This window comes from Palaemon carinicauda, chromosome 4, assembly GCF_036898095.1.
Source record: "Palaemon carinicauda isolate YSFRI2023 chromosome 4, ASM3689809v2, whole genome shotgun sequence".
In the NCBI taxonomy this organism is placed as follows: Eukaryota; Metazoa; Arthropoda; class Malacostraca; order Decapoda; family Palaemonidae; genus Palaemon; species Palaemon carinicauda.
In genome coordinates this window covers 176,713,441-176,726,310 of record NC_090728.1, presented here as the reverse complement: position 1 = coordinate 176,726,310, position 12,870 = coordinate 176,713,441, and the positions used below count along the sequence as shown (strand labels likewise).

The window sequence follows — 12,870 nt, the reverse complement described above, 5'->3', positions numbered from 1 at the left end:
AAGTCATCAAAAATTAAATCTATCCAAAAACGAGTTCAAGATTTAAGTTGAAGATAAAACACCTGCACTGCGAAAGCTCAAACCAAAATGAAGTACTTCACCAAATATGTTGAGAAAACTCCAGGTTCTACAGCGAGTAATGATACGTCTTGTCGTCAAGGTCGACAGAGAAGAATTGAAGGGTTTGTTTACATGCAAGAGTGGTATCTAGCCGATAGTTGGCGCTGGTGGGCACACCTGCAACCTTCATAGCGATCGCTCGCGAGTTTTTTGAGTGTGTTTTCTGTCGAGCCGCTGAGTAGCAGCTATTATATATTCACCGGCTAAGTTAAATATTTAAAATTTAGAGGACACAGTCAGTCATTTAAAAGAAACTTCTTTCCATTTGTAAAATCTTTGTCCATTGCATTGTCCTTCCTGCAGTGAGGAGTGTGGCAAAAAATTGATGCAACATGGAATTAGTTGGTAAGTCCCAAAAGTTGGACTAAAGACTTGGCTGTGATTTCTTTTAGTAAAAGAAAACTCCAGTGTCTGTCTGGTAATTGTTTCAGCCTCAATCAACATCAGCTTGATATGGAACATGAATTTTAACCCTTTAACTTGAAATTTGATGTAGTTTCATAGTTGTAGATATTGAATTAGAACTTTGTTCAAATATTAACATTAAATTTATTCCTCAGGTTACAGATTAGTATTAAAGTACAATTAATTTCATCAAAGCAACTAAATTACCAATTTTAACAATGCTAAAAATAGCTTACCTTTATTTTACAATTACTGTACACTATAATGGTTTACAAAATTTATTATTTAGTATTCAATAGGATGGGTGAGACAGACATTGTTATATAGTAATGCCTGGTTTTCAAACATCAGATCACCCAGCACTGGGCCATAGAATCAAAATTCTGTAAATCATTTAGCAATACTTCATCAAATCTTGAACATTCTTTTGAACTAGATAAACTGACCAAGGAAAATCTATTTTAGATATGTTGTAACTATTATCAGATTGATATTATGACATTCGAGTATGGCTTCTGTTAATGAATCCAATACCATTTATAAAGAGAATAATGTCAACATTTCTTTGCAAAGTGGCAAAATACAGTACAGTACTTGGCATTGTCTTTTTCTGAATTAATAACTCAGTGTAGTGAACTCATTGGAGTAGAGAGACCTCTGGGGAAAGTAAGGTCTTGGAACAGTCTATTGAAATTCGATTTAGCTTGGATAGGTTGGGGAATTTGGTAACCTCATTTGAAGACAGTTACCTTTTTGGGCTCAAGCCATGGCGTCCTGATGGAAGGTTCCTGTTTGGTAGCTTCCTTGGGTATAAGACTACTAAGATATTCCCAGAGAATTTAACCACAGGTTATCACAGAATTCTAACTTCTGGAGCGAGTATCTCAAAGGTTTCCCTTTAAGACATCGTAATACAACAGGGGACACGCATGTCTGAACGTGCCACATAGCTATCTCCACCCCGAACAGAGTTAATGCTTCGGTGTGTAAGGGCTGAGAATAGCTGGGAGCCGTTCCACAGCTAATCTCACTCGTGGCTACTACTGATACTCGAGACGTAAACAAACGGACGCCATTGCTCTAATGACGTCACGCGCGTCTTTATCCTTTGTTTAGTAGCTGCCCTACTTAGACGGATTTTCCCTTGTGTTAACTTTATCGCTTTGCATCTTCGCTATGTCGTTACCTTCAGCCTCGCCTTCTTCTGGAAAGTTGAGTACAAGGTTCCAGTATTGTTTAATTAAGCTCTGGCCGTAAAGTATATATTATTTTACGAAATAATTGATGTTTTGTGGCAGAGCTGTGCCTCTACCGGACCCGCCATTTTATGGCGTCGTTGTTGTTTTGCATGTCTTATTTAGTTAGCCACAACAACGCTTCCGGCATTATATACTAATCGAATACATTAGTTTATTTAGTCTTCATAGCTAGGAACTTTTATATCGTGTTTAGACGCTTTTATCGGTCATCGATTGACCTCATACCAGTCGGCTACTATAGCCCCCAGGCCAGGAGCCTACATACAAGTGTTCATGCATGATTTATTAGTGATCCTAGACTAAGTTATGAAGATAGTGGCATTATTATTTTACAATACTTTTGACTAGTGATGCAAATGTTTTCGCCTTCAGGGACCATATAGGGGATAGGCTAGTCAGTGATTCTTTCTAGCCTAACCTAACCTTAGGACCCCTATATGCTTCCTTCATCCCCTGCCTTGGCATTCCCTCTATTTAGCCTTGATCCCTTTTCTGAGTAAAGGGATTAATTGTCTAATAGAGTATATATATCGCCTCTCAGTCCTCCCTAAAGGAATGAACCCCCTTTAGGATTGCGTCTGAGAGTGAGGTTAGGCTAGCCTACCTCTATGGCTAGGATAGTCTATGACTTTCCTGCGATAGCGATATGTCTTCTTCCTTGCCTAGTTCAGGACTTTTAGCCCTGCTCTAGGTCGGGTTAGGAAGGTTTCTCTGTTCCATGCTGAAACTGTACTCTTGCACCGTTTTAGCCGATCAGCCTGATCTTAGGTTAGGGAGTGTCCTCCCTTCCCTTAGTGGCCGCTCTGGTACAGAAACCCTTCCTGGGAAGACCTCTCTCTTCTCCCTCCCCACCTATCTCTTGTATAGCCTAGCCTATGCTTAGGTTAGCTTATACTCATCTGTCCCCTGTCCTACAAATCCTCCTTAGGGTGGATGAGTAGGGCTACCCGAGCTTCCCTGTGCAGTCCGCTCTGGTACATATACCTTCATAGTGTCCTATAAGGTTAGTTACTAGTGTAGTTCTGCATAGGGGAGTCTCCCCCCCCCCCTCTTGGGTGTTCCCTAGCCCTCCCTTGGGCTACCTGCTCCCGGTCCCTAGTGACCCCTGCTTATGGATGTTAGAGCCTGTCTCTATCATGGGTACACCCTCTCAGGGAGGGGGAGGGATGTCTGGAACCCTGACGGTACTTCCTGCATTCCTTCCCCCCTCCCCCTGTCTCTCTATCTATCCGGGTGCCGGTCTCTTGCCGCCTCTACTGTCGGCAATACCTGCCTCCCTCTTGGTGACTTCCCTACCCTTGCCGCCAGCCCCCCGTGTACCGAGGGACTGCCGGCTGCCGCCGGCTACTACCGGCGGCTCTCCTACTCCTATCTAATCGTCCGCTTGCCGGTCGATCACCGGAGTGCCGGCATATACTGCCGGCAACCCGATACTACCTGTACCATCCTTATCCCAGTCACCAACCTGGCATCCTCCGGCTGCCGGAGCCGCCGCTCCTTGCCGGCGTGCCGCCGCTGTGCCGGCGGCCGCCATCCTGGTACCTAACTGACTTTTGAAAATTGTCTGTTCTAATGCCAGAATCTATGCTGGAGCGAGCTCCGGCATGCCGGCGGCTTGCCGGATGCCCCGGAGGCGTCAAGAATACTTGCACCCCCTCACTGTAGCTATCATAAGACTAAGATAGCCCTACATAGCAAATAGATAAGCTGCTTTGCTTTTAAGATCAGTACCTAGTACTGCTTTATTAGTGATCATGCTGTCTCTTTGCATTCTTCTAATTCCAGCATGCTATGTGCATCTTAGCACGGCTGGTTGCCAGAAGCAGTTACCTTTATGAGGCCTTCTGGCTCTTAACTGGGAACCGAATGAATTCGATCCCAACCTTGTCCTTGGCTTTCCATGGAGTTCCAATATAATGGGAATCCTAGGAAACTATATCCAATGATCTCGGTCATTTGGATTATCCCAGGACCAAGCTTATGGTAACCAGCCGGGCGAGATGCATGGAGTGTGTTCTCCTTTACTGTTTTCATTCTCTATGCATCACACCTTCTTAAGTTAAAATTAATGATTAATATTAACTTAGTTTAAGAGCCATTCCTATGACTCCCCCATACTCATTTTCTCTTTCTTCCACAGGAGGAGCAGATGAAGTGTGACTTCGCCTTCTGCGCTGTGAAACGCCCGCAGTTTTACGGGCATACGGCTTGTAGGACTCACGCCCCTTGTGCAGACAAGAAAGGGGATTTGAAGTTCTGGAATCCACTGGATTGTACGGTCTGCCAGGCCCACCTAGTTGAGGCCTTCCATAACCCTCCCTCAGCGGAGGTTAGAGACATTTCTCGTGAAAAGCTGCGCAAGTGGGTGCGTGGCTTTCAGAAAAATGCTACCGGACCGTACCTGGCCACCGAAGAACTGAGGTCCCTGTTGTTCCCTAAGGCCTCCCCTGACTCAGTGGTTCCGAAAGACGCAATCCCCACTGTCCAAATTACGGTGGAACCTGATGTGGTCATGGCTCAGTCCATGCATGAGTGTCGTCTAGATTCCGAGGATGATGAGCAGATCTCTGACGTCTCGGAAGACACGGAGAAGACGCTTATGGCTCAAGGAGCCGAAGAGGACGAAGACAAGGTGGAATACACCGAGTCGGAGCTTGGAGCTCCTCCCTCATCCATCCCTCCGCCTACTCCTACACCGACGGATGTGTCCATTCCGTCTACCTCCTCGACCCCGGATCCCTCTTCGTCTACCCAAGAACTGATCCGGCTGATTAGAGCTGTCATGGACGACAGACTGAAGGAGAACCAGGAGTCCATCAGGTCAATGATTGGATCCAGAGAACCGAAGAAGATCTCGGTTAAGGATCTCCCAGCTTGCTCTCATGCCAACCCGTGGAGGTATGCAGAGCATATGGTTATTGCGACCGGCAGGATCTTTGTTAGTGACAAGATTGGCACGGTCCCGTTGGAAGATGTGGAGTTCTTCCCAAGCTTCGAGGCCTACCCGAACTGTTACGTCCGGCTTCGTTCCGAACCTGCCTCGAAGGAGGAGACCGAACCTAAAGAAGAGATAGTGTTCGATCTCGCAAAGGCCCAGGCTATGCTAGCCTCCGCATTTAAGAGCAGGGGCTTTACCTGCTCTAAGCTTCCTGCCTTGAGCAAGAAGCATCCTACTTATGTCGCACCTGACACTGCGGTTCTTCCTTTCCTGGAAAAGGCCTTAGCTGCATGCCTTAAAGCGGCGGAAGAAGGAAAACCCTGCCCTGCACTGGAGGAGTGCAGACCCTTCTCCATCGTGACACCCCCTGACACTAGACAATGGAAAGATGTTCAACATACTTTCGTCGTGGGTAGGCTCGATCCTGACGTCGCCGGACGTCAGTTTAATGAGGACCTCCCTAAGCTCAATGATCACCTCCTTCGCCGGGAACAAGACACGAAGGAGAGGCTTGCGGCATCTCTTTCTCATCAAGTCCAACTTGAAATTATGGCCTGTGACACAAGAGTACCTGATCACTACATGGTACTAGCCAAATCCCACTTACTTACAGTAATGAAGGACTTGTACCATTTCATAAAGGCTCGTAGAGCCTGTCGTGAATTCGTGTTTGTCGGTGCCACCGTGAAACACGAACCCCGGAGGCTGATTTCCTCCAACATCTGGGGAAAGCACCTGTTTCCTTCTGACCTTGTCAAGGAAATAACTGACAGAGCCGCCACGGAGAATAGGAACCTTCTCCACAAGTGGGGCATGTCCAGAAAAAGGAAACCCTCTCAGGACGATGGACCTCAGCCTAAGAGGAAACCTCAGAAGCCAAAACCCCAGCAACGTCAACAACGACGTCAGTTTCCGGGACCCGCTACCTCCCAAGTGGTTGCCCAACCACAGCAGACCTTTCAATTGGTCCCCCAACCGGTGTTGTCACAGTCACCGGTCTTCACCCCTGCCTTTGAGCAGCCATCCACTACCTTTCATGCCAGAGGTAGAGGCTCGTCCAGGGGTGCAAGCAGAGACGCCTCTCGTCGTCCCTCCAGAGGTAGAGGAGGAAAGGGAGCTAGCGGCCGAGGCAACAAGCCCTCGGGACACCAGAAGCAATGAAGTGCTTCCGGTGGGAGGAAGACTCCGCCAATTCCAGGATCGTTGGACCTTCGATCCTTGGGCACACAGCATCATCAAGAACGGTCTAGGCTGGAGTTGGGTGCAACCACCCCCAATCTTCCAGCGGTTCTTTCAACAATCGACCCCCATTCTGGAAGAATATGTTCTAGACCTCTTGAACAAGAAGGTGATAAGGAAGGTATAGTCCACCAGGTTCCAAGGGAGACTGTTTTGCGTTCCCAAGAAGGACTCAGACAAGCTCAGAGTCATTCTGGACTTATCCCCCCTCAACAAGTTCATAGAGAACAACAAATTCAAGATGCTGACGCTTCAACAAATAAGGACCCTTCTGCCTCAAGGTTCCTACACGGTCTCTATAGACCTGGCGGATGCCTATTGGCACATTCCAATGAACCATCATGCTTCCTCCTACCTAGGATTTCGACTCCAAAGGAAAAGCTACGCCTTCCGGGCCATGCCATTCGGCCTCAATGTGGCCCCTCGGATCTTCACAAAGCTGGCGGATGCCATAGTACAACAGCTCCGCCTAAGAAACGTCCAGGTGATGGCCTACCTCGACGACTGGCTAGTCTGGGCTCCATCGCCCGAAGAGTGTGCAAAGTCTTGCGACGAAGTTACCCAGTACCTAGAACACCTGGGATTCAAGATCAACGAGAAGAAATCTCGCCTCTCTCCAGCTCAGAAGTTTCAGTGGCTGGGAATCCACTGGAATCTTCAGTCACACCGCCTTTCCATCCCCCAGAAGAAAAGGAAGGAAATAGCAGGGTCTGTCAAGCGACTACTGAAATCCAAACGCATTTCAAGACGACAGCAGGAACGAGTTCTAGGCTCTCTACAATTCGCCTCAGTGACAAACCCAGTGCTTCGCGCACAGCTAAAGGATGCCGCGGGAGTCTGGAGACGATCGGCATCCATCGCTCGAAGAGACCTCAAGAGACGGCTTCCAAACAGACTTCGACGCCTCCTAAAGCCGTGGTCGGAAGCAAAGGCCCTGAAAAGGTCCATTCCTCTCCAACACCCTCCTCCATCTCTCAACATCCACACGGATGCCTCACTGGAGGGCTGGGGAGGTCACTCCCACCTGAAACAAGCTCAAGGGACCTGGTCTCCACTATTCAAGACGTTCCACATAAACATCTTGGAGGCCATGGCGGTCCTTCTTACTCTGAAGAAGTTATCCCCGCCGCCCTCGATCCACATCCGTCTAACCCTAGACAACTCGGTGGTAGTTCGTTGTCTCAATCGCCAGGGCTCAAGATCGCCCCAGATAAATCAGGTGCTTCTCCCAATCTTCCGTCTGGCGGAGAAGAAGAAGTGGCACCTGTCTGCAGTTCACCTACAAGGATTCCGCAACGTGACAGCGGATGCTCTATCTCGGACAAACCCGATAGAGTCGGAATGGTCTCTAGACGCAAGATCATTCTCCTTCATCTCTCATCAAGTCCCAGAACTTCAGATAGATCTCTTTGCAACGAGCGACAACAATCAACTTCCTCTGTACGTAGCCCCGTACGAGGACCCCAAAGCAGAAGCGGTGGACGCCATGTCACTGGACTGGAACAGATGGTCCAAGATATACCTGTTCCCTCCCACCAACCTTCTGTTGAAAGTCCTCTCCAAACTGAGAACCTTCAAAGGGACAGCGGCCCTAGTGGCTCCCAAGTGGCCCCGGAGCAACTGGTACCCCCTGGTCCTGGAGCTGCAGCCCAAGCTGATCCCTCTCCCGGGCCCAGTTCTCTCTCAACAAGTACAGAAGTCGACTGTCTTCGCTTCATCATCGAAAATCAAGGACCTTCATCTCATGATTTTCTCTCCCTTGCCGCAAAGAAGAGGTTTGGGATCTCGAAGAAAAGTCTAGACTTCCTAGAGGAATACAAGACCGAATCCACGAGACGGCAATATGAATCATCCTGGAGGAAATGGGTCTCCTTTGTTAAAGCAAAAAATCCTAAAGAAATCACCATTGATTTCTGTATGTCCTTCTTCATTCACCTTCATGGACAAGGATTAGCAGCCAATACGATTTCAACCTGCAAATCGGCTTTGACTAGACCAATTCTATATGCTTTCCAAATTGATCTGTCCAACGACATCTTTAACAAATTACCAAAAGCATGTGCTCGCCTACGCCCAGCACCCCCTCCGAAACCGATCTCCTGGTCACTAGACAAGGTGCTCCATTTCGCCTCCAACTTGGACAACGATTCATGCCCCCTCAAGGATCTGACTCAGAAAGTTATATTTTTATTTGCTCTCGCCTCGGGAGCTCGAGTCAGCGAAATAGTGGCATTATCAAGAGAAGAGGGACACATCCTGTTTGCTGATTCAGGAGAAGTGACCCTCTCCCCTGATCCGACGTTTCTCGCCAAAAATGAATTACCCACCAAAAGATGGGGCCCTTGGAGAATATGCCCCCTGAAGGAGGATGTCTCTCTATGTCCAGTAGAGAGTCTCAAGGTCTATCTTCGCAGAACTTCGAACTTTGGTGGAGGCCAACTCTTCAAAGGAGAAACATCGGGCAGCGACCTGTCACTGAAACAATTAAGAGCGAAAATCACCTACTTCATTCGCAGAGCGGATCCGAACAGTACACCCGCTGGTCATGATCCTAGAAAAGTGGCATCTTCTCTGAACTTCTTTCAGAGCATGGACTTTGAGAGCCTCAAAAACTTTACGGGCTGGAAGTCCTCGCGAGTTTTCTTTAAACATTATGCGAAACAAGTGCACGAAATCAAACATTTTGTGGTAGCCGCAGGTAGTGTTATGAAACCTGCACCTAACTCTGCGTAGAACAGTGAGTTACTTGGGACTCTAACTCTTCGGGTGCCTATGTTGACCCTCGAGCGATTCATAGTGATGTCTAAAAACACTTAGTGCTTTTATAACTGTTCTTATCCCAGGTGAAATGTCATAGTGTCACACAAGTGCCGCATGCCTTGAGCATGATGTGTTGTTTAAAGACTTGCGTTCCTCGAGAACGAGTACCTACTAATCCTGAAATTCCTTTTCAGATTCAAGAGCAAGCCTTTATTTCTATGTACATTATTATTACTGTAAATGAACTTTACTTTTGCTGTAAATTATTTAATTTCTGCATTGTGAAATAAAATTTCTATTTTATTACTTATGCGTCTCTTTCAGCTCCTACTTACTATGAAATACATACTGTCATAGTTTTATTTATTCCTCCTTTATGGTCATGAAGAATTTAAGATGTCTAATCCTAAATTATATTCACCTTGTCTCAGTAAGGTTCCTACACGAATACTTACTTCTGATAATCAGGAGATGAACTCTATACACAGTGCCCAACCACCACTGACCTACTTCAGAATGTTCCTATACAAATATCAAACATTCTGCTTCATCTCTAAACTCTTAAAAGTTCTTCTGTCAAGATGAATAGCCCTTCAATACCACTTTGACGTCGGCATAGCCCATGGGAACTTCCTACCAATGGGGGGCAGGATACTTCGTTCCTATGGTTCTTACCTAAGATTACTTTGCTGTTTTGTCAATGCCTAGGCACTTAACTCTGGGGGAAAATCTACCACGATACATTGATTCTCTGGTACTCTTCCATCAGGACGCCATGGCTTGAGCCCAAAAAACGGATTTTGAGCGAAGCGAAAAATCTATTTTTGGGTGAGATAGCCATGGCGTCCTGATGGACCCTCCCTACTACTTCGTTCAGTTTGTTCCCACCCTACACAATTGTATCATGGTGATGGGCAGCAACTGGCGCCAGGATAAAGACGCGCGTGACGTCATTAGAGCAATGGCGTCCGTTTGTTTACGTCTCGAGTATCAGTAGTAGCCACGAGTGAGATTAGCTGTGGAACGGCTCCCAGCTATTCTCAGCCCTTACACACCGAAGCATTAACTCTGTTCGGGGTGGAGATAGCTATGTGGCACGTTCAGACATGCGTGTCCCCTGTTGTATTACGATGTCTTAAAGGGAAACCTTTGAGATACTCGCTCCAGAAGTTAGAATTCTGTGATAACCTGTGGTTAAATTCTCTGGGAATATCTTAGTAGTCTTATACCCAAGGAAGCTACCAAACAGGAACCTTCCATCAGGACGCCATGGCTATCTCACCCAAAAATAGATTTTTCGCTTCGCTCAAAATCCGTTTTTAGTTTAGGTCTTGGAATAGGCTATTGAAATACAATTTAGCTTGTATATGTTGGGGTAGAATCCTTGAATTTGGATGGCTTTTCTCCTAGTAAACCTCTCAGCAGCTGCTTTGTTGGCCATATCCATAGGAGAGAGTATTTATGTATGCATGTGAAAACGAGTACACAACGTATTATGCTGTTTTATCTTAGTTTGAATCCCCAACTATACTACTGTAGTGAATTATTATGTTTTTGATACCTTATACTGTACCGTACAGTAGTTGTATTTGCTAAAAATCTGTCTTCCTATATAATGTAATTTCACTCCTGGTTTTATTTTGTATGTCTCTTCATGTATCACTATAAGAGTATAATATTTTAAAATTATTGTACTGTACTACATGTTTGTTTGCAAAACATTTTTATTTTCATCAAACCATATTAATTACGTAAGTACTAAAGGGATTTTGTGCCCCCAGTGCTTAGGCTTTGACGTACTAAACCGTGCAAACATCTAGCCACTGATCATATAACAGTACTGTACATATCTGCAAGTCTTGAAATGCCTTGTTTTTACCAATATGGCAAGATATGGACACAAAATGTGAGTGTTGCTTTACTAATGCACAGCTTATCACATTTCTGTTTCGATTTGGATTTATGATTTTTTGCAATTTGTGGTTGAGCATTTTAATGATTTTATGAGAAATTTACTGTTGTTTTAGGTGAATGGATGCCACCTCCTGTTGTGCAGAACTGTCCCATGGGTTTAGAGTACCTTGTGCAGATTGATCAGCTGCTAGTGAAACAGCAGGTGGAGATATTGGAAGGTATGCATTTTTTTTTTTTTTTTTGTATTGATGGATTGCACAAGAAATGTTTATGGCTACATTTGTAATTTTTAATAAATTTAATGTTACTACATAAATGTTAAAAAAAGTATTTGGATACATTTTTATTTATTTTCTGTTTGTTCCGTAACCGAAATACAAACCACGCTATTTACAAAGGGTTACCTTTTAGCGTAGCTGAAATGGCGAGCCATTAGAATTTAACGAGGGTGTATTACCCCCGCGCTAGTTAGCGGGGGGTAGGGGAGTGGTAGCTAGCTACCCCTCCTCCCCCTCACACACAGGTGAATACTCACTTTCACTTTTGGCTCGGACTGTGACAGACGTCTCTGTCTTGGTCCTCTCTTGGCAGCCATTGTTTGTTTTGTCTTTACTTAATCGCTTACTTTTCATTTACTCAATATATATGTAAACATGTTTTCATGTTTGTATATATAATTGAGTATAGAAATAAGTAAGTTTCCTTTTCAGATTTGTGTGTGTAGTGTACGATATCTACGTGGAGTCCTCGGCAGTTAGGCCACCACGGCGTAATTTTATGGGTGGCGATCGAGTTTGACCTATGTCTTTCTCTCTCTCTCTCTCTTGAGGTCGTTCACCCTTTTACTACGTTTTACTACGCCCTTGTAGCTTCCTTTCCGTGTGGGGGGGTTGCTACGCCGTACTTTTGTCTCAATTAGTTATGAATCTAATTGTAGTTGTTTTTTGTAGAACGATTCCTTTCGGGGTTTTCGTTCTTTCTTTAGTGTGCATTCTTTTTTAAATTACATTATTACATAGTTACATAATTATAATTGTTATAATTCTGTTTTGGTTACAGCTCTCCTTCCGTGAGTGTAAGTGGTTGTGAGGGCACGTGCCTGTTGTGTAATTCTTGTTCCTTTCCCTCGGGATTCCTCTTCGGGGCCTTCCCGGGGGAATGAATGTGTACTAATATTATTTGTTTTATTTTTTTACAGTTACCGATCTAGTTCATTTCTGTAATATGGCAACGGTGTGAGCTGTCTGGTTGAGTCCTGGGGATTCGGCTGTTGCTGCCTCCCCCCTTGTTTTTTCGTCAGGGACGTGTCTCCTTCTACTGGAAGTACTCCCGTGTCGACGGACAGCTCTCCAGTTCATTTTAGAACTCTCAGGAGGCTTGCCTCCTTGGGCGGGTAACTTTCCTTCCGAGGGAAGTTTTTCCTGTCCAGGCTTGAGTTTTTCCCCTTTTGGGAGGGTTCTTCTCTTGCCTTTTTTTCGTGCGACTATGCTCTTGGTGCTGAGCGGTCGCACCTGCAGCTTCGCTCAAGGGGCTGGGCAACTGCAGGAGCTCCTCTTCGGAGGATTGCTCCTTTTAGGTCACTGGCTGACCAGTCTCTTCTACAAAGTGTTTCTCTTTCGTTCGCGAGAGAGTACACTCATAGAGACTCCTCTTCGGAGGTTTCTTCTGTTGCGGTTGCTGTTGGCCTCCCTCGCCGTAGGCCCACCGTCTGCCTCGTCGTAAGGGGCTCTCATCTCCCTATAAGGGTGCTTGAGGCGCCTTTTTGGATCTCCGTTTGCAGCCTACAACTCCTTTTTCTCGATCTTCCGCCTTGGTGCAGATGGACAGCAGTCTGATCTCGTCTTCCGACGGGCAACGGTCTTCCCGACGGACAACGGTCTTCCCGACGGACAACGGTCTTCCCGACGGACAGCGGTCTTCCGACGGACATCAGTCTCCCGGCGGACAACGATCCCTTCGGGGTAAAGGGTTGCCCCCACGGGGGTTCTTCCCTTGCGTGTCAGTGTTTCCCTGCGCGCCCTTCTGCTGTGTTCTCTCCTGCTCAGTGTTAACACACAGGCGCTCTTCTGTTCGTCAGCGCTTTCAAGATGATCATTCCTGCTGTTCCTGTTGGTTCCTGTTACGCGCCCTGTGCGCCCACGTTCGCCCTCGCGATCTAGAACTTCGGTTCAGGTCGGGGTCAAGGACTCTTCTTCTATGCACAGGCTTCCACGCGTAGCCTTCTGCTCGTCAGAG

The 12,870-nt window shown here is 46.3% G+C and overlaps 1 protein-coding gene across 5 annotated transcripts in view; it reads left to right on the top strand.

Moving 5' to 3' along the window:
* Positions 1–12,870, top strand: part of scramb1 (scramblase 1) — a 129,655-nt gene that overhangs the window by 79,871 nt on the left and 36,914 nt on the right. For all 5 annotated transcript variants that reach the window (XM_068372792.1, XM_068372796.1, XM_068372794.1 and 2 more), the window contains one exon: positions 10,749–10,853. In XM_068372792.1, coding sequence (XP_068228893.1) covers positions 10,749–10,853 — 105 coding nt within the window. The remainder of the gene's footprint in view (positions 1–10,748; positions 10,854–12,870) is intronic.